Consider the following 22,835-nt stretch of genomic DNA (forward strand, 5'->3'; position numbering starts at 1 on the left):
GAGTAGAATTAGTGGAATTAGGGGAGTAGAGCAGTGGGAAAACACTTAATGCTATGTGGAAGGTGATCACACTTGCTTGTGAGCATATTTGAGTCACCTGCTTCCAGATAAACCTAGAAGTTTGTTGTTCTGTGGGGAGCAGGATTCTGCTTTAATCGATTCAGAGAAAAGTTACATTGGTGCATCCCAAGCCATCATTCTGGGAAAGGAGAATAAAAGAAGTTTGGATATTACAACAAAAATAATTATCTTTGCCCCCATCCGTACTTCATTTATATCAGGTAATAACCCTCAGTGCAGAGTTCTCTGAGAAAACTCTTTTAAGCATATGGCTTAAGCCTGGAGGCCTAAGTAGGATCCACAAAGAGAAAGATGCAACAGGGGCTGAGTCCAGCTATCTAACTCCATATGTGGAATAGAAGTAATGGTAGAAAGTGGTTAACCTGCGTCTAGGGCGCAAGTCCTGCCAGAGGCTGAGACAGGAAGCAGACAAGTGAGTGCCATGAATGGGTGCTGAGCTTTAAGGTAGCTCAGCTACCTTGAAGTTTAAGGATAACCTCATCAATCAGTAAAATGTATGTGCCTACCATTGAAAGTCTTGGTCTTTGTCAGCAGGTTTAGCGACTCCTCTTCCTATGAGTGGGGAATTGGAAAGGGGACATGAAGAAGTGGGAGCAAGGATGGGAATATTCTCTTGCTTATGTTACAGTCTGAACTGTTCCCCAGCTCTGATTGTCACCACATGACTTTTTTCCTTCATGCAGATGCAGATTCCTCAGCTTTCCCACTGACTACTGAATGATTATTATGTCATTTTGTTTGAGTATATTAGTGCTTTGATCTACCTGCCTTGGGGTTTCAGGCTTGGGGCAAGATCTCTTGCAGGCAAAGCCTTGTTTCTGTCCAAATCAGGATCAAGTTTGCCTCTTGCCTCTGCCCAGATACCAGTCAATACCAAGGGTGAGTTGACATCATTTCTGATGCTTACTAATGGTATGTGCCTCATCCCACCCTCCTTTCTGGATTGACCACCCAGACATATTTTCCATGCTGGATCTTCATATTTAAACATCCTCTCCCCATATTTTTACTACATAGAAATTTCTGTTATGTTCTTTAACTTGACAGTATATCTTTGATACATTATTTTACTAATCTTTACTAATGGAGAAAACATAATGTGATTTTAAGATATTTGGTTATGATACTATAACATCGTATCGATGTTACATAACATCAATGTTTTATAACATTGAAGTCTTTGTTATTACTGTTATCATTTATGATGTTGACTTTGCTGAAATGGTGATCTTCATAGGTAAAAGAATATGCACAGTGGAGTACTGAATTAGGTCTTTTGGTATGCTTTTTTTTTTTTTTTGAGATGGAGTCTTGCTCTGTTGCCCAGGCTGGAGTGCAGTGGTGCGATCTCGGCTCACTGCAAGCTCCACCTCCTGGGTTCACGCCATTCTCCTGCCTCAGCCTCCTGAGTAGCTGGGACTACAGGCGCCCGCCACCACGCCCGGCTAATTTTTTGTATTTTTAGTAGAGACGGGGTTTCACTGTGTTAGCCAGGATGATCTTGATCTCCCGACCTCATGATCCGCCTGCCTTGGCTTCCCAAAGTGCTGGGATTACAGGTGTGAGCCAGCGTGCCTGGCCAGTCTTTTGGTATTCTTAATTGATTTTGTCTTTTTTTCTATCACAAAAATATTTTCAACTTCACTGAAGGCAAAATTCAAACAAAATAACAATGGAGTGGTAAAATGAGTCTGGAAGTTATCAAAAAGGATTCTAATTTTCAGAAAATGATAGCATTTAGTGCAGAATTTTAGATTGCCAAGAAAGCGTCCTAGGCTTCAAAGACTAAAATAGAAATATAGAGACCAAGGAATCAAATTTTTGCCAATACTTATTAGCTTTGTTGTTACTGAGGGAACTCAATTTGTTTTTAATTACCCACAGTCCAAAACACACTGCAGTTTAGTTTCTCTATTAAGATAAATATCAGTTTGACTCACAGAAGTGAGTCAATGGCCAACTCAGAGAGTAAAGTTCAAGTATAGTAGCCTTTATGCATTCTTCTGGCTTGTTCATAGTTGCATTCTACACCAAAATAAAGTATTCATGAAGAACAAAATTTAAGTGGACAGAAACAGCCCTGTACTGAGTGACCTTAGCACTTAATGCAGATAACTGGATAAAGGTATAACTTGCAGCTCATGAAATCTCAATGAATGAATGTATACATGATGAATGTATATACATGTATTCATTCAACATTTACTCGAAGCCTACTCAGTAAATGTGCTAGATTTACATATACTACCCAAGTGCTAAGAATGCAAGGAAAAATAAAATATGTACACAATTAACATAATACAATGTGGCATATAAGACAGATGTATAAACAAATTTTAAAAAGAAAGAATGAGAAAAATTCATTAATGTGATAGGAGGCAGCCTTCTAAAATGGCTCCCAATGATCTCCTCATCTTGGTATTCATGCCCTTGTATAATCCCTTCCACTTAAGCATGGGCTGGACATAGTGACTTGCTTCCAATGAATAAAATATGGCAAAAATAATCGGATGTCACTTCGAAGATTAGATCTAAAAGATTATAACTTTCATCTTGCCAGCACGCTTCCTCTCTGGCTCTTCTTGCTTATTGCTCTGATGAAGCAAACCGCTATTTTGTGAGCTGTCCCAAAGGGGAGGTTTGCTAGGAAAGAACTGAGGGTAGCCTTTGGCCAACTGCAAACAAGGAACTAAATCCTGTCAACAACCATGCGAGTGAGCTTGAAAGTTAATTCTATTCCAGTCAAATCCCGAGATGACTAAACCCTGGAAGACAGTTGAATTGCAGCTTTGTGAGAGACCCCGAAGCAGGGGACCCAGTTACCCATGTCTGGTTTCCTGATCCACAACAATGTTAGATAATAAATGCTGTAAAAGTCATGAAGTTTTTAGATAATTTGCTTTTCAACAATTGATAACTCATACAATTAGGAAGAAAAGGAAGGTGATTAAAATAGAAGGAATGGCAGTTGCAAAATGAGAGGGCATCGTAGAGATTAAATTCTAGAATGCTAAATGAATTTGTGTAGCCATAGCATGAAGTATCCTTGCAGGAATGAATAAGGTTTGAGAAGAGGATTCAAGGTCAAATTGTAAAATGCACTCAGTGTCATTTATTTCACTGTTCCCTTACAGAAAACTTGCCAACTATTTTAAACAACAAAAAAAAAGTTTAAGACAGGAAATTAGGTACTTATAAAATTATTGGAAGGGCTGGAGAAATAATTTCTGGTCTCAGCCCCAGGAATGCCTCCCAGAGCAATTATCTCTGAATGGGTCCACTAGGGAAGCTTCCGTCTCCTCTATAATAAGAAAAGTGGGGAAGCAGGAGATGCAACTGTAATAGGTCTGTTGCTCAATGTGCATGGGAAGTCAATATGCCAAGACACAGGGGTTGCAGCAGAGAAAGAGGTTTAATCATAGATAGGGCTGCTGAACAAGGAGACAGAAGGAAACTTCAAATCTGTCTCCTCAGAAAATTTGAGGCTAAGGTTTTTAAGGGTTTCGGAGTGGGCCAGAGTATGGAGGTCATTGACTGGTCAAAGAGTGCAGGGGAAGTCATGTGACAGGAAGGTAAAGAAATGATATTCTCTCTCTCTAAAGAAAAGGAGGGGGCAAGAGCTCACTGAAGAAATGGTTGATTCTAGAACCAGGGCAAAATAAGATACAAAAAAAGATACAAAATAAGAGGACACTGGAGCATCTTATAGTGCCAGAAAGTAGGGAAGTGCCCAATAAAAACACGAAGAAGGGAATATGTCAAAGGGATACAGGAGCAAATGGAAAGAGCTCCCAATAGTCCCAATAGTCAGTCTTCGAAAAAATTGAGCAACAACATAAATAAAATAGTATTGTATTATTACCTAAAGTAGAAAATATTCTTGAGTCCATACTGATATGAATAAATTATTTAAAAAATAAATTAATGAGGGGGAATAGATGAATCTCCTGTACAGGAAAAGCCCAAATAATTTATGTAGATATTCCACTTTTGAGGAAGCAGAGCATAACTCCTTTCTAATTAGGTGTGGGTTGTGCGTAGTGACATCTTTTCAAAGAATATGGTATAGAGAAGAATAACTTTACAGTGGAGAAACCTGACAAACACTACCTCAGCCAGGTGCTTAAGGTGAACATCAGCAGTGATAGATCATGTTGATATAACATGATGAAAATGGCACTGTATTTCTGTGGTCTTCCTTCCCAAAACATATAGCTCCAGTGTAGTCATAAGAAAACATCAGAGAAATCCCAGCTGAGGGCTATCCTATATAATACCCAAATAGTACTCCTCAGAACTGACAAAATTATCAAGAACAAGAGAAGTCAGAGAAGCTGTCATAGCCAAGAGGACACATGATGACTAAATGTAACGTGGTGTGCTGGGTAGGCTATTAGAACAGTAAAAGGACATTAGGTAAAAACTAAGGAAATCAGAATAAAGTATGGACTTCAGTTAATAATAGCATATCAGCATTGTTTCATTAAGTTACAAATGTACCATACTAATATCAGATATTAATAACAGGGGAAACTGGTGTGGATGTATGGGAACTCTTTGCACTATTTTCACATTTTTTTGGTAAATTTATTCTGAAATAAGTTTTTTTTTAAAAAGTAAATAGTCTTCTAGATGCTAAAGGAGGAAATCTTAAATCACATCAGCACCGTTTGGAAATTTGGGCATTTCCTGAGGAACACAGAGAGAGGAGAGAATTCCTATTTGATTTTAGTATTACGAAAAATGCTCTTAGATCAAACTTGACCTTATATATAGACTATTACAGGAGTAACCCACTAAATTTTATTTATTTTAACTAGAAAATCCAACTAACAAAGAAGTGCTTTTCCTCCTGTTTAGAGGCTATGATATTACGATTATATAAATATTAATATATTGGTTTTCATCCACAGTTCCTGGCTCATAACTCCCAGAGTCCTTGTTACAGTCTTTTGTTAAAATGTTGAGGTGCTTTAGGGCTCAGGAGCAGGTCTCAGGAAACAGAATCTCTTTTTTTTTTTTTGGAGACGGAGTCTCACTCTGTTACCTAGGCTAGAGTGCAGTGGCACGATCTTGGCTCTCTGCAACCTCCGCCTCCTGGGTTCAAGCAATTCTCCTGCCTCAGCCTCCCGAGTAGTTGGGACTATAGGTGCACACCACCATGCCTGGCTAATTTTTTTGTATTTTAGTAGAGACGGGGTTTCACCGTGTTGCCCAGGCTGGTCTCGAACTCCTGAGCTCAGGCAATCTGCCTGCCTCGGCCTCCCAAAGTGCTAGGATTATAGGCATGAGCTACCATGCCCGGCCAACAGAATCTCTTTCTCTGACCTTCTCCTGTCCTCCTTTTACCTGCTCCAAGGCAGGACTCTAATCTGATTGTGGGTCAAAAGACCCTCATTGCAGACAGAGTCCTGTCCCATAATCTGGAGGATGAAAAGCTGCACAGAGAGGCCAAGGGGAACCTGAACAGGCAGGCCTTGCTGGGCTTCCCAACTCAGTCTATTAGTATGAGGTCATACCCTTTTTGTCCAATCACATTTCTACACAGTTGTCAATCATGCCTATGTAAAAAACAAAAAGGACAGGGTTTGGAGAGCTTCCGGATGGCTGAACACATGGAGGTTCCTGGAAGATGGCGCGGGCATGGAATCTCTGCACCCCTTCCTCCCTACCTGGCCCTATGCATCTCTTCATCTGTATTCTTCGTAACAACATTTATAACAAACCTGTAAATGTGTTACTCTGAGTTCTGTGAGCAGCTCCAGCAAATTAATTGAACCCAAAGAGGGGGTCATGAGAACCCCTACTTAAAGCGGGTCGTCGGGAGTTCTGGAGGCCCAGTCTTGTGACTGGTGTCTGTGGAGTGGGAGGCAGTTTTGGGGACTGAGCCCTCACCCTGTGGGATCTGACGCTACCTCCAGGTAGATAGTGTCAGAATTTAATTAGAGGACACCCAGCTGGTGTCTGCGGCTTGTTGTGTGGGGAAAACCCCCTTACCTTTTGTCATTGAGTTCTTTTGTTATTGAGTTGATGACTGTTGTGGTGGTGTGAGAGCAGAGGTAAAACAAGGCTCGGGAGTTTTTCTGAAACAGAGGCTTAATTTTTTTTTTCAAGCATGATATTTATTTTTTGTCTTTTTTTATTATTATACTTTAAGTTCTAGGGTACATGTGCACAACGTGCAGGTTTGTTACATATGTATACATGTGCCATGTTGGTGTGCTGCACCCATTAACTTGTCATTTACATTAGGTATATGTCCTAATGCTATCCCTCCCCCCTCCCCCCACCCCACGACAGGCCCGGTGTGTGATGTTCCCTACCCTGTGTCCAAGTGTTCTCATTGTTCAATTCCCACCTATGAGTGAGAACATGTGGTGTTTGGTTTTCTGTCCTTGTGATAGTTTGCTCAGAATGATGGTTTCCAGCTTCATCCATGTCCCTACAAAGGACATGAACTCATCCTTTTTTATGGCTGCATAGTATTCCATGGTGTATATGTGCCACATTTTCTTAATCCAGTCTATATTGATGGACATTTGGGTTGGTTCCAACTCTTTGCTATCTACAACTAGAAATACCATTTGACCCAGCCATCCCATTACTGGGTATATACCCAAAGGATTATAAATCATGCTGCTATAAAGACACATGCACACGTATGTTTATTGTGGCACCATTCATAATAGTAAAACATTTTCTTTTTGGTGTGAGAGACCCTCCCATTCCTTAGTAAAAACGTATTTACTTGCATGTTATTATTGTCCTTACAAACTTGTTTTTCCCTAGAGCAATTGATTTTGCTTTAGGTACTAGCTGAAGGTCTAGAGGCAATACAATTTAGGATCCTTGTCTAGAAATCAATATGATTCAATTGTGTTCAAGCCAAATGATATCTGTAGACTCCAGTTGTGTGCAAGCCCTGTGTGGAGCCTCAAGTCATCTGCGTTAGTCCAGCTTCCTATTCTTGGAAATCAGCTTTGCTTGATTGGACCTATATTGGCATGTTAATGTTTGATGGTGGCCTGGCCTTTATAAAAGCATACAATTTTGCAGATGACTCCTTCTCAGGATAGAGTGTCTTTGCTCAAAGGAGTGGATTTATTTTGTGTGAGCCAGGGAGGCAGGCATGAAGAAGGGGCATTCTGAAAGGGCAGGGAAGATCCTTTGCACCAGCTGAAAATGCCATCACGTGGCTCTCCACCTGCCTCTTTTGAAGACTGGCTGTGGCGAGGTGGACTGTAGGTCTGAAGTGGGGAGATCTCTTGCATTCTTCCAATTTCTCTTTGTTCAGTGGAGAATAAAGAAAATTTAAATAAGGAGATTTCTAGACCATGCCCTAACTTTAGCTACCTGTGACATTGGGCTTCATTTTATTTACTCTGTGAATGAAGGGTTTAGAGGAAATTATTCTGGATCCTTCTGAGCCTTATATTTTCTGACCCTATGAACTGGCTCAGGTAGGTCTTTGTTGAGGCTGGTGTCTACATCAATGAGGAGGCAGTTCTCAAAGTTCTTTAGTGGTTCTCTTTTTCTCCTTGTCATTGCCAACGGATTTAAGATAGATTCTGTGAAGTTGACACAGGAGTCCTAAGTTGTTTTCCTTACTTCACCCCTGTTGTTTGTGTTAAGTGTCCAATCTCAAGCTTGCATATTGGAATAGTTTACATTTCTATATTGTCATTTGCAAGAGAAGCACTGTGGAGTAGGGAAAGGAGCATGGGCTTTGCAGTCACTCTGACCTTTACCATTTAACTAGACCTGTGACCTCAGAAAGTGATTTAACTTCTCTAAACATCCAGTTTTCTAATTAATAAAAATGGCAGTAATTATCCTCACCTCTCAGGGAAAGTGTAGAGATTAAATGAGGCAACATGTAAAATGACTGTCACTTAGTAGATGCTCCATAAATCAGCCAGCCCACCCTTCCTCCCTTCCTTCCTTCCTTCCTTCCTTCCTTCCATAATCATGGAAGTTACATTCTTATCAGTATGTTTGCACATGATATTTGGGCTATTGAGTGATTTTATGTGGCTGGGCAGGGTTTTCTCCTCCCCACTTCCTCCTCCTGGATACGGCACAAACCTGTTTAACAGGAGAAGGTGGTAGCATTCTAATATGTAGTAGATGCCCACAAGATGGGACATGTGGTGTGGGAGATCTGTTTTTTTTTCAGCTAACACACAGAGGGAAGATCACTACTTAGGCGCTTTCCCTCTTTTCTTCTTTACTCCCTGAGAAATGGATGAAGCTGATAAAGCTTAAGGACTGACAAACCAGTTTCAAACTCATAGACCTACTGGGGCAGGCAGGTGATATATATGAGGGACATGGGCTGGGTGTGAAGAAAAGGCCACAGTGTTACAAAGTTCATAGGAAAGGGCACCTTTACTTTGGCATGAGTGTGCAATAGAGAGTCATGAGGACTGTGGTGAAACAAAAAGAGCAGACCCCATTGAAAGGGGACAGCTGCTACTCAGTATCAGATAATGATTGCTATGAGGGAACATGGGTTCTTTACTTCCAGATCTTTCCATTTTTAGAGGGAACCCAGAAATGTAAACATGTGAAATCTCTTGATTTTTAATGCCTGGAAATGAAATCAAATTTTAAGATTATACTCCGTGGGCCAACCGGAAAAGATTATGCCAGCAGGTTGTGGCATCTGGGCTGAAGGAACCATGGAGCTGTGGGGTCACTGGTGAGGGGAAGAAGACAATTGGCAGTCTAAGGGGGAGGGAAAGAGAAAACTAGAGAAGCAGGGCTGTCAAAAGTGAGACAAATGAGCCATCCTGAATCTCTGGCTCCCTGGTGAATTCTGAAATGGATGGAAATGTAGGGCCAGCATCTCTAGTAAAGGACTGTTTAATGTGTATGTACTTGGCCAACTCAAAATAAAATGTTTGGAGCATGAATAGCCCCATATGATATATGCTGTTTGGTTGACATATGCTTGTATTTTAACAACCAACATTGTCCCTTTTATTTTTGCAAACAATATGATATGATCTGGTCCTCACTTTAATTTTACATGAAAGGTATAATGCATCTATGTAAATAAGAAAGCAAAGAAGTTTTCTAAATGCTTTAATTTTTTGTCACAAATATTTCTGCATCTCTCAGTCCCTTCTTGTTGGAAAAAGGAGGGCTAGTGATACATTTGTTAATGGCACTTTTAAAATGTGCTTTGGTATATAGAGGTAACAATGTACTTCTTAGGTATGTTAATAATAAATTAAGGTTATAATGGTTGCCATATTAGAGAAAATGAATAAGATTAGTCTCAGCAAAAATAAAAATTAGTTTGGAAGTAGATAAGCTAGAAATATCAAAACAAAAAAATAGCTTCCCAGATAGCGTTCTACTATTTGCAATTTTTTGATGAATAATATTCAATTACAGAGTGTAATACCTTGCACAGCACTTGACATATAGTAGCTATTCAGCAAATGTTTGTTGAATTTTATTACTTTTTAAACAAATTACTGAGTAATTTTCCTCAGTAATCATTTCTGTAACTCAGATAAAAATAGAAATTTATAAGAGTTTTTATTTTTGTTACTTGTAAAAGTATATTTCCTAGAGAAAATATCAGCAGTGGTAGAGACCAGGAAAAGTAAGTGTATGTGTTCTAAACAGTGATTCCAACTCAATGTGTTCAGAGAAAACACTTTGACCCTGTCTGTGTTTACAGTCCCTGCTGACAGTGTACTGTTGTATCCTCAGCCTTGTTCTATTTCTTTATTTTAGCTTTACAGAGATTAGGTCTCAAGTTATGAGAATCTCCATGGCCTTCAGGGGCTAAACTTTTCTGTCATTCTTTTGCTCTTACCGGACTCAGAAGGACATGTCAGGTGGGATACGTGTTTCTCTTTCAGAGCTGAAGAAAGGGTCTGAGCTGTGGAATCAGTAGAGAAAGCCTTGGTCTCAGTGACTCCTTGGCTTTCAACCCACCTAGCCTCAGACAGCCAGGAGGCCTTTTTACCACTGGATACTGATGAGATGTTTTAGGTCCTTGCACTTTGCAAAACTCCTTTCTCCCAGTGGGATATTATTAGGACATAGCCAGGCTAGAAAGGCCGTGGGAAGCTTTGGAGGTAGGAGGATAGGATCCAGACAGGGTTACAATAAGGAGAAGGGCATTCTCTTTGGTGCACTCCATAGTCCAATGGCAGTCCTGAGCTGATTCCAGTTAGGAACCAAGGGTGGACTTTCTTCTTTGGTTCTTTGGCCCTTTTGATTTCCCCAGCTGGGGCAGGGTAAGGAGCATGAAAGAAACCAGCCGCAGGTGTGTCTCCTCATTTCTGTCTCATCTAAACTTCAGCTTCCAGGCATCGCACGGTAGTTTTGCTTGGACTCTTGGGCTCTTCTGGGTTTTTATCAGTTTTCTTCAATTCCTCATTAGGGTTGCTATCATTGGCCTTCTCCTCCTTTACTACTATGGTTTCGATCATTTCCTTCTGCTGATTCTTGTTTGTAAAAGGGAAGGCCTTCACATACCTTTAGGCATAAACATGAAATTAAATTGAGAGACTCTCACACATAACGATAGATAACACTTTTTGGCCATGGTACATATTGGCACAGTACACTGGATACCTTTATTTCAGAGTGATGCCAGCACATGGATGCTCTAATACATTAAGACATCACCACCTTAATGGATTCATTTAAATTGGACAATATGTTTGCAGGCCAGACTTTAGGCTGACCACATAACTCTTCCAACAAAAACAAAGAACCAAAAATCAAATAAAGCATATAAATTTTCCCCAGGTGTCAATTTTTTTTAATTTCTTGATTTTCAAAGGACAGTCATTGACTGATGGCTGGACGACATGCATGTGCTGAAATAGAAAAGATTGGGCTGAAGGGAAAGAGATGAGATGAGGGAGAAATTTATATAAGAGGACTGCTATCTCCATTTTGATCAGCAAAATGCCAACAGTGACCCTGAAAAAGCACAGGATAGAAACATGACAAAGATTACAAGACTAGCAGTGCACCAACAACCCTACCTTTTGACATAGCAAAATCCAAGACCAGCTGCAGCACCAAAGAAGAGGAGAGCAAGCACTAGCAGAGCCGTGGGGACACCTGCAAGGAACAGAGACAAGGCCTGTTGGTCCTTCACTTAAACATTGTGTGTAATGCTCATTGCATGATCCAGGTGATTGAGACAGTAGATAGTACAGAAGAAAAACCTTCTCTGTAGCCCTTTATGATATTGGGCCCACACCAGCTTCTTTGCTTCATGCTTGTAGAATCATTGGCCTTGCTTCTCACACTCTCAATTCTATCAGTTGCAATATGACAGAGTTCATTTCTCCTCCATGGCCTTGAGACCTACTCTAGTCAACAAGCCTGCCTGAGAAAGAGATGACTAGAATAAAGTCATAGGCCTTTAGGGTATATATTTTAAAAAGAACTTATGCATAGGAACAGATAGTGATTTATTTTTAAAAGTCTTGAGTTTTCAACAGTGAAATTCTTTTATACTTACACTTTTTAGCTTAATCACTAAGGTTCTTTACAGCTCTCAGATACTATGACTTCATGAAAGTTGAGTTTGTGTTAAGCTTTTATTAGTATTTGACAGGTCCTGAGTGCCTCATCTAAAGACAGGCAGGATTCTATGAATTGTCTGTTATACATGAACATACATACACACGTAACATAGACATAGAAACCATTTACCTCCAAACCCAGCAGCTTCATTCTTGAATGCTGCTTTATTTTCAACAAATGGTTCAGTTTCTGTAGACATGGTGCTAGTTTCCATAAAAACTTCTGTGACACAAATCAATTTTTTTCTCCGTGGAATAGAAGTGGAAGCTGGAGCAGGAGGAGTAGTAGTAGGGGCAGGTATTGTAGAGTAAGGGGACGCCACCGAGTAGGTACTGTCACTGACAATAAATTCTGTTGTGTGTGTTGCAGTTTGAGTGTTGAATATGGGATCTTTGGTGGTGATAATTTCTGGAATGCACGAGTTAGTCCAAGTATCTGTTGGGATAGGGAAACATGGAATAAAAGTATTGCAACAGCCTCCTAACTGTTCTTCTTGCCTCTAGTCTTACTACCTCCAAACCCCTTATACTGCAGCTGGAATGGTCTTTAAAAAGCAAATCTAACCATATCACTTTCTTCCTTAGAAGCCTTCAGTGGCTATCTTTGTTGTATGGCCTACAAGGCCTTCTGTGATTTGGCCCCTGCTAACATGCCAGCCTCATCTGCTCTTTTTCTCTCATTGCCCCTGCCATACTGAAATTACTTGAAATTCCTTGATACACTTTATCTTACATCCAAGCCTTGCACCACGATGCTTTATTCACCTTTATGACTCTTTGCCTGTCTTTATTTAGCTTACTCTGACTCATCCCTCAGGTCTCAGATTGACCCTGTCTTTCTCAGGCAGACTTGTTGACTTGATTGGGTCCCTAGGCATATGTTCTTGTACTTCCTTGTCACAGTTCTCATTACACTGTTCCCCACTGGACTGCAAGCTCTCTGGCAGCAGAAACCCCGTCTGTCTTGGTCAGCATGGTATGAGCACTGTGTGTGGTACATAGCACATGCTCAATAACTATTTGATGAATAGGGAAGGAAGGAAAAGGGAAAGGAAGGAAAGTATAGATTGGAAGACCAAATATACACATGTGGTGTCACTTCAGGACAAAGATATGCTAAGACCTGATATTTCTGGGCTCATTAAAAAAAGAAGTGAACAAAAAGGGACCAGGAGAGGGATAAGGGTTTGCTTTCCAATCTGTTGCATGTGCTAGAGAGGAAACACTTGTTAAAGCATCTTAAACTGAGTTGACTATGGCAGTAAGTGTTTAAATAGGTATCTCATTGAACAATATTACTAAACCCTTGTTTACACAGGAGGAAACTGAAGTTTAGAGAAATTGAATAACTCGCCCAAAGTCACAGAGCTAGTAAATGGCAGAGCCATGCAATATATTATAATATAAATTTGCATCTATTTTAAGCCCCTAATTATTTGTGGCAGTGGGTAGCATCAGCTGGGGTTGGGGGGTGGGCTAGCGGAGGGATAGCATTAGAAGAAATACCTAACGTAGGTGACGGGTTGATAGGTGCAGCAAACCACGATGGCACATGTATACCTATGTAACAAACCTGCACATTTTGCACGTGTATCCCAGAACTTAAAGTATAATAAAAATAAAATAATAAAATAAAATTATCTCTGGAAAAAAAGAAAAGAAATACATGGGATGGGAGTACAAGTTAAATGAAACCATGAGGAAATAGACAAATCCAAGTCCTCTTCCTCTGGCTCTTCTCTGTTTAGTCAGAGGGCTGGGTATCATCACATTGCCAGCTGGCAGGAAGGCAGTTAAAAAGCAAAGCCATTTCACAGGCATGGGCTGGCTATGAGGTATGCAGGCATGTAGCTCACCAATTCCCCAGCCAGTGATGATAGACCAAAGAGGCAGAGAAGGGAAGGAAGATGGGAAATACACTGTTAGGAGAAGCCCTATGTTCCAGTCTTGATTCTGCCACTAACTGACCGTAGGACCTTGAACAAGCTAAGCCCGTGTTCTGAACTGTAGTTGTTTCATCCATGAAGTGAGGGAACTGGTCAAAGTTTCTCCATGGGACTTTTCTGTGCCAAAGCCCTCTGGATCAGGGAACTACTTGGATCCTATATTGCCTTTCTGGGACAGTTTTTGCTAATATTGGCTGGTGCACATTTATCTCTCGGATCTTCAAGAATGATTTTGAAATCTATCCTGTGTGTGACCTCTCAGCCACCTAACCTTCAGAAGGTCAGATAGATGAGTATGTGTGAAGAGTAATAATCAGACAGGGGTCCTTATGACAAACTGAGAGCAAGTGAGTATTTAGTAAAAGAAAAACTTTAGGAGAAGTACTTAGGTGAAGCACTTGGGCTAAGGCAGCCAAGGTCTTCAAGCAAGGTTAGTGGGTGACTTCATGACCACAAACAAATCAGTGCTGCCCTCCAGGTGTCAATCTTTTCCTTCATAAAGTGGAGACTGGGTCTGGTTCTTAAAATTATAAAGGAATGTGGAACAGTGGAAAGAGTGCGGTTTCAGAGTTAGACCTGAGTCTGAACCTTTACAGTAATGAGACGTTAGACAAATGTGTTTACATCCTTTGAACTCGGTTTCTTTTTTTTTTTTTTTTTTTTTTTTTTTTTGAGACGGAGTCTCACTCTGTCGCCCAGGCTGGAGTGCAATGGCATGATCTTGGCTCACTGCAAGCTCCGCCTCCTGGGTTCATGCCATTCTCCTGCCTCAGCCTCCTGAGTAGCTGGGACTACAGGTGCCTGCCACCACGCCTGGCTAATTTTTTGTATTTTTAGTAGAGACGGGGTTTCACCGTGTTAGGATGGTCTCAATCTCCTGACCTTGTGATCTGCCCGCCTCGGCCTCCCAAAGTGCTGGGATTACAGGCGTGAGCCACTGTGCCCGGCCTGAACTCGGTTTCTTTATTTGCAAAGTGGGGATGATAAAGCATATCTCATAGGGATCTGTAGATTCCATATAGGTGGAAGCAACCAACCTTGGATTGAAAATGTTTGGAAAAAAAAGAAAAATAACAATACAACAATAAAAAAGCAAATAATACAGTACAATGACTGTTTACATAGCATCTACATTGTATTAGGTATTATAAGTAGTTTAGAGATGATTTAAAGTGTACAGGAGGATGTGTGTAGGTTATATGCAAATATGACCCCATTTTATATCAGGGACTTGGGCATCTGTAGATTTTTGTATATGATGGGGTGCCAGAACCAATCCCCCACTGACACTGAGGGACAACTGTGCATCACTTTGTCCATAATGGATGCATTACATACATCTGTACCTTTGTTTCCTTCCCTTCTGCCTGCTTATCTTATAGGATGCAGGGATGGTGGCAGTGGTAATTGAGCCTCCTGAATGTCTTCTCCTGTGTTGCCATTCAGTTATATCTCTCCTAACTTTTTCCTTTGAGGGGCATATTGCCAACCCTAGCCTGGCCAGAGAGACAGTGTTGGGAGAATTAGATGGCCGTGGCTGTGATTGCTTCTGCTGCTGCTCAGGGTTACTCTTCCCAGACAGGTCTCAGAGTGAGAGATACCCAGAGAATGCCACGTGGAAAGGTTGCAGATCAGACTCACCAGATGAGTTGTAACAATACGCTGCAAACTGTCGGTTCACTGGAACTTTCCAAATCAGGACACCCACCCCATTTTTCCCACACTTGGGGTTTGGGCTAATCCTAGAGATGACCACGAATCCATCTCCAACCCAGCCATAGCTGTAAAAGAATACACACTAGTTGAACAGAAAAATGATTAGAAGGCTTCATCTCTATTGCTGAACAAGAACACAGAGCTAAAAAAGAACTCCAGCAGTGACAGTGAAACCAGCTTTTTCTCACCTGCAAGTCTCAAAGCTGGCTTTCAAGGCTGTTTCAACTTGGTCCTTGCCGGCCAAACTTAGTCCCAGCAGCCTACAGGCCTCCTTAGCTTCTGTGAAATTCAGCTGCTGGTTCGCCTTTTTGCTCACAAGGGTGATCCCCATAATTCTGCATGACACCTGGATGGAAAGCTCTGCAAAGGAATCACATAGGTCCTCAGTTTGCTGCTGTCCTTGTTTCCAGCCCTTAGACTCTCCTTCCCAGCAGAGTATATCGTCCTGATGCGCAGGGAGGTCTATCTGGCTGGGACTGGGGTTTAGAATAACAGGACACAGACCAGGCATTTTCCACAAGGACCATCTGCTGGGCTAGATGGATGCTTGTTCTTGTCCAAGCTGTAAATGTCGCCCAATCAAAGTCTATCCCATCCCACTGCATTAAGATGCCTTGCTCACCACATAGGGGCTTTGGCTACCTGTTGTTGGGGTGCAGTCTAAGGGATGCAGTTACTGCAAACCTTTCTGGAGTCTGTAAAATGAAGCATCTGAGACTTTGAGAAAGATAGAATTCAGGGCTCTAGTTAATAGAATAGTTAGCAATACCCCAAACCAATGTGGTTTGGGGACACTACTATTTGTGAGATGGGCTGAAAATGTCACACTTGTTATAAAAGAATGTGAGTGCTCTCAGTTCCAGGTCTTTTGGCCACTGGGGGACAGGCTTACTCAGAAGTTCCTGGAGGAGCTGGCAGTAAACTTTGAATGGCAGAAAAACTAAATAAAGAGAGCAGAATTTTAGAGTCAGACTTGGACTTAGATCTAGCATATGTCACTTGCTAGCTCTGTGACCTTAACCTAGATACTTCATCTCTTTAATCTTCAGCTCTTTGAGCCTCCTTGTTTATAAATTCAAGGGAGTAACAGTGTCTACTGAATAGGGTAGTGAAAGTTAAATGAGTAAATTCTAATACAAATGTTTAGCATAGTGCCTGCCACATGGTAGGTGCTTAATAAATCCACATAACATTATCATTATCGTTAAAGCATTTTGGTTTTGGTCTGCTAATGATTGATTACCCCACAGAAGCTGAGGCTGTTGAATAGGTAAGATATGAATAATATTTCTACTCAAAATCTAATGGATTTGGGAATTCTTTTGAACCCTTTTCTCTGGGTTCTGGGATGTACAGACCTGTATAAAATTGCCAAGTTGTATTGTATTCAAATACATTATTCCTACTGGGCTTCATCCACAAACATCCATAAAAGGGCATTTAAATCTCTCAAGTAATTGCTTGTACGCAGCTCTGTGTATTGGATGCTCAGTCAAATGCTTTGACCACTTCCTAGGTTGATATCTAATGGAAGTTTCTTTTTGAAAACATGGAAGGAGCATTTCTAAGTCCTCCATATGAACCTTGCTGTGGTGGCAGATTAGGAGCACACACTCAATTATGCCTGATTCTAAAACCCCAGTTCCTCTTTTTTCCTTCTTCTTTCCCAAGAGATGGATCTTGCTATGTTGCCCAGGCTGGTCGTAAATTCCTGGGCTCAAGCAATCCTCCCGCCTCAGCCTCCCTGAGTAGCTGGAACTACAGGTGTGCACCAGTATGGCCAAGCAAGAACCCCAGTTCTTTTTTTTTTTTTGAGACGGAGTTTCGCTCTTGTTGCCCAGGCTGGAGTGCAATAGCGTGATCTCGGCTCACTGTAACCTCCACCTCCTGGGTTCAAGCGATTCTCCTGCCTCATTCTCCCAAGTAGCTGGGATTACAGGCATGTGCCACCAAACCTGGCTAATTTTGTATTTTTAGTAGAGACAGGGTTTCTCCATGTTGGTCAGGTTGGTCTTGAACTGCCTACCTCAGGTGATCCACCCACCTTGGCTTCCCAAAGTGCTGGGATTACAGGCGTGAGCCACTGTGCCTGGCCCTTTTTTTTCTCTTTTTTGAGACAGAGTCTCGTTCTGTCACCCAGGCTGCAGTGCAGTGGCATGATCCATGCTCACTGCAACCTCTGCCTCCCGGGTCCAAGCAACTCTTGTGCTTCAGCCTCCTGACTAGCTGGGACTACAGACGCGAGACACCATGCCCAGCTAATTTTTGTATTTTTTGTAGAGATGGGGTTTCACCATGTTGGCCAGGCTGGTCTCAAACTCCTGACCTCAGGTGATGCACCCACCTCGGCCTCCTAAAGTGCTGAGATTACAGTCATGAACCACCGTGCCCAACCCAGCCCCCAGTTCTTAACAATGACACTGTTTTACCTTTCACAGTGCTATAAGGAAATGAACACACACAGACACACACACACCCCTAGGCTGAACTCCCTGAACACACCGTTTACTCTGAAATTTGGCTCTTTTAGCTCATGAGCTTGCTATTGCTCAGGTCTCTTATAGCTACTTCTTTGGGAATGGATTGCAGAGGTTTATTTGCCACATTATCAAGTGGTCTTACTACCCTCTCATCATATGTCATTTGTACTCTAAATACTATTATTTAGAGGAGTGATAGACTTATTCTAGGTGGATAGACTTAGCTTTGAATATTTTTTCTATTGTTAACTGGCTGTTGGGACATCAGGCAAGTCAGCATTCTCATCTGAAAATGGGGATGGATATATCTTCTTCACATGATTTTTATCAGAATTAAATTAGATAACTTGTACCTAGCAGAGGCGGGGCCCAGTAGGAAGTCAACAACATTAGTCATTTTATGCTTTCCTATTTCATTTAGGGATCAAAAGAGGGAGCTGGAATTTAAGGGAGTACTCCAGTAACTCCTTCCTTAAGATTTCTCAGGAAACAGCAAACACAGTAGAAATAGTGTATGCTTAGGAGTTAGATATAAGGATGTAGAATCAGATAATAGCATATGCTTAGGAATCAGATAGGGCTGAATTCAAACCCAATATTTATTATGTACTGCCTGCATGACATTGGGCAAGTCACTTCACCTATAAACTGTCTTTTTGAGAGGATTAAATGAAATTGTATATACACACCTAGCTCTGGATCACTATATACTTGGCCCTCAAAAATAGTTCCCACCCCTATTCACTTACCTTCATCAACTACTTTATTCTGCAGTCATGGTTATGCTGACTTTTGGTTGTTTCCAAAAATGTAATTTCCCTAGAAAATCTTTTTCCCTTGCTGAGGATAGTCCAGAGTGTGATGGAGTCATTTTCAAAAAACAGTGTCCAGTAGTTTGAATAATGGCAGCACTGTGGGGAAAAATAGTCTCCCCAGAGGATTTCAAAGAGGACCAAACTTATTTGAAAGTAACAGTATTTTAAAAAACTAATCATATAACTCTGACCTTTCTTATAAAATGTAATGCAACAACATATAAATCAACTCTGAATGTCTGTTTCTAGCATATTTTATATCTCAGGTCATCTTCCAGCATAGGAACACACATTTTCCTATTAAAGTGCTCAGATTTTCATTTGCCCAGAGCTGCAAGGAGTGATTTGTGGTTACAATTTTTTTGCCTACAGTGCAAAATGAGGTTTCCATTTAGGCATTTCAAAAGCCCAGCAATCACTTTAAGTCATTCCTTTAGTAGACAGCCGATGGCTTAATTTTCAAACTTATATTTTTACAGATTTTTTTCAGCTAATTTGCTATTTACTGAATATTTTTTAAAAACATTGCACCTCATTCATGGTATGATAAAATCAAAATTAAAATAATTATGCTAACACTCCCAAAAAACATAAAAACAGGCCAATTTTAGTGAAAGTTACCCATTATTCCCAAGCTTAGTGATTGCTTTAAATTTTTTACAATCATGGTTTGCGTCTTCAATGAAATACTTAAAAAAAAATTATTACTTCTGGATGCAGTGGCTCATGCCTGCAATCCCAGTACTTTGGTAGGCTGAGACAGGAAGATCACTTGAAGCCAGGAGTTCAAGACCAGGCTGGGCAACAAAGCGAGATCCCATTGCTACAAAAAATTTAAATACCACCCATACAAAAAAGAGTAAAAATCAAATGGTTTCTCTTCAGTGTTTTATTTCAAAATGTCCTCATTAAAAATATTCCATAACCAAAAGTAAAAGTCCAGATGATACAAACGTAAATGTCAATCATTTTGGTGAAGTTGACAATATGGTGGTATATTTTTGGCAGAGCAGTACCACCAATTAGACCTGCTGTTGACACTGAGGGTCACCCTCATTCCCAGAAATCCATAGTCAACAGCTTAGGAGGCTTAGGACTGAAGCCTTGCTTCAGTTTGGAAATCTGGTGAGAAACCTACCTTCTGCATGCAAAGAGCCTTGGACCAGGAGCCTCGTGGTCCAGATGGAAGTGAGAAGCAACACCAGGCTGAAGCACCTGGCCATCGTGCCTACCCCTTCAGAGCCAGGGAAACACCTCAGATGGCCACTGGTGGTATGAGAGGCAGATGCTCAATAACTAGTCCGGATGGAGAGTTCTGGAACTATGTTGAGGCTCACACTCACTGCTCCACTTCATAACCGAGACATCCGGATTTCCCTGCTTTCAAGCTTCTGACTTGTCAAGGTCACTGGGGGAAATGAATGACGTCCCTTGAACGCCCAGGCTGTACTTTGTGGATGGCCTTCTGGAAAATTTAGCTAATGCTGACTCAGAAAACACACAAATGAGGAAGGCAGATAGCACAGTGTGAACTGCTAAAGGTTCTCCCAATTCCCATATTCCCTGCTGTTCCTCCTCCCCCAGCAGCTCAGTTCTCACACCATTCACTGTTACTGCCTGTGGAGTCCATCATTTATGTACTCCTAGAAACATCTCTGTCCCTAAAGGAGACTGAGCATAGGTTATGCCTCTTTTCCTCCGCAATCAGTGATTTTTCCACCCAGCTGTTTGGCCTTGTGATCTGCAGGGTATGAAGCTGAAGCTCATGAAAGTAAATGTCCACTTAAATACTGAGTCTAGAACCTTCTGCCTTCCTTTGAGTCTCCTTTTACACATTTGAAATCTCTACACCACTACAGGTGATTCCTTTTTCAAAGAAACCAGGCACATATAAACATTCACATTTACATAACACAAGTAGGAGGGCAATTTACAAAATTAAACATTTTACACTTTCCCCAAGGATTTTTAACTTTACAATAGTAATCACCACAGGGGTCTTTTATGAAATAACTTTCTTAATAACTCCTTTAATATTCTGGTAGGCCAGAATTCAAGTCAGACTCCACCTTTGTTGTTCGATGAACATGAGGTTTATCTGTGCTGTGTACCAGCAGAGTGTATTCTATGTTTTTCCAGCCGGATTTTCAGTGGTTTTTGCTTCATGGTAATTATGGAGTTCTGGCTTGTAAGCAATGTCTTGGGCAAAGGTTTATGAGATTTTTTCCAAAATGAATGTCTTTTATAGGAAAAGTATATGGATAACGAATTCTTTTTTATATAAGTGGTACTGGTCATAAAGTTAGATATTTGTGTGAAAAATATCAATAACAAAAAGAGAATCTGCTCTAAACAAATGCAGGGAACTTCTAAAAGACCAGGGTAACAGCCCTTACACATCTCCAATACCGACCTCATGATCTGGGTGAGCACAAGCCCCAGTTTCTCAGAAACGTGCATGACTCTATCATCACAGCACCAGGGAGGCAGACAGGCAGAGTCCTGGCCTCTTCATGATTATTCTTAAAGCCTAACACCATGCCCGAAAGAGAGCTAGCTTTCTAGCATTTGTTCACTTATTGCAAAAAGAACGAAGGAAGACAGGAAGGGGAAGAATGAATCAGGGAAGGCAAGGCTTTGTGTCAAGGAGGAGAATGAGAGTCACAGTGATCACCAGCCATAGAATTTCTGGAATACCAATGAAGAGGCCTTAGAAAGGTCGCTGTGCCAGCTTTCTATTGCTGTCCAACAAATTACCATAGACTTAGCGGCTTAAACAGTACTCATTTATCATTTCACAGCTTCTATATGTCAGAGGTCTGAGTGGGCTCAGTTGGGTCCTCTGCCCTGGGTCTCAAGAAACTGACATTAAGTTGCTGGCTGGGCTGGGCTCTTACCCAGAGGCTCTGGGGAAGAATCCACTTCGAAGCACATTTGGGTTGTTGGCAGAATTCATTTCTTTGAGGTTGTGGGAATGAGGTCCCTGTTTCCTTGCAGGGTGTCAGCCAGGGACCATTCTCTTCTCCTAGAGCCCTTCCATTTTCAAAGCAGCAATGACACACTGAGTCCTTCTCATACTTCTAGTCTCTCTTTCACTTCTACAGTTAGCCAGAGAAAGTTCTCTGCTCTTTTAAGAGACACGGTCTTGCTCTGTTGGCTGGAGCGCAGTGGCGCCATCGTGACTCACTGCAGCATCTACCTCTTGGGCTCAAGCAGAGCTCTCTACTTTTTTTTTTTTTTTTTTTTTTTTTTTTTTTTTTTTTTTTGAGACAGAGTCTCACTCTGTTGCCCAGGCTGGAGTGCAGTGGCGTGATCTCAGCTCACTGCAAGCTCTGCCTCCTGGGTTCATGCCATTCCTTGCCTCAGCCTCCCGAGTATCTGGGACTACAGGCGCCCGCCACCACACCCGGCTAATTTTTTGTATTTTTGGTAGAGACAGGGTTTCACCGTGTTAGCCAGGATGGTCTCGATCTCCTGACCTCATGATCCGCCCGCCTCAGCCTCCCAAATGCTGGGATTACGGGCGTGAGCCACTGCGCCCGGCGAGCTGTCTGCTTTTAAGGGCTCATGGGCCCACCTGGATAACCTCCCTATCTTAAGGTCAACTGTACCATCTAATGTAACACAGCAAAGCTCCATACCCCTGGAGCTCCTATTCAAAGGCTCCAGGGATTAGGGTGGGACATCTTTGGAGGGCTATTCTAGAAATTCTGCCTTCCACAGTCACTTAACCTTGATTTGATTCTGATCTGCTTTCTGAGAGAAACTTCCACATCCACTGTTTTCTGCGGCCCTTTGCATCCCTCTGGGAGATTCATTTGCATATAATCTTGCTTGTCCACATTTGAAGTGGATATTAGGGAGTATGCCCTCCTTGGGAATAGCACAGCTTTTGCAGTCTGCTTCCTGCCGGCATAAGCTAAGATCCCAAAAGTTTTCTTAATTTTTAAAAAATTTTATTTTTAATCAATACATAATTATACACATGTACATTTTGATGTTTCCATACAAACAAGATGTAGTGATCAGATCAGGCTAATTAGCATATCCATCATCTGAAACATTTATCCTTTGTGTTGGGGGTGTTCAATATCTTCTCTTCCAGCTATTTGAAAATATGTTATTGTTATCTATAGTCATCCTATAGTGCCATAAAACACTACAACTTGTTCCTCCTAATTTTATGTCCTTTAACAAATCTGTCTTTTCCTCCTCTCTTCCCTTTCCAGC

The 22,835-nt window shown here is 41.3% G+C and overlaps 1 protein-coding gene and 1 long non-coding RNA gene across 2 annotated transcripts in view; one reads left to right on the forward strand and one right to left on the reverse strand.

The window, feature by feature from the left end:
• Positions 1–22,835, forward strand: part of LOC134807238 (uncharacterized) — a 59,706-nt gene that overhangs the window by 8,433 nt on the left and 28,438 nt on the right. The gene's annotated exons all lie outside the window — the stretch shown is intronic.
• LYVE1 (lymphatic vessel endothelial hyaluronan receptor 1) lies at positions 9,153–20,031 on the reverse strand. Its single transcript, XM_508283.7, has 6 exons — positions 19,744–20,031; positions 15,499–15,670; positions 15,236–15,375; positions 11,779–12,084; positions 11,100–11,178; positions 9,153–10,581 (listed from the first exon to the last, which is right to left on the reverse strand). The coding sequence occupies exons 1-6, from the start codon at positions 19,826–19,828 to the stop codon at positions 10,395–10,397; spliced, it is 969 nt and encodes a 322-aa protein (XP_508283.5). The 5' UTR covers positions 19,829–20,031; the 3' UTR covers positions 9,153–10,394.

The sequence above is a fragment of the Pan troglodytes genome, chromosome 9, assembly GCF_028858775.2.
Source record: "Pan troglodytes isolate AG18354 chromosome 9, NHGRI_mPanTro3-v2.0_pri, whole genome shotgun sequence".
NCBI lineage: Eukaryota > Metazoa > Chordata > Mammalia > Primates > Hominidae > Pan > Pan troglodytes.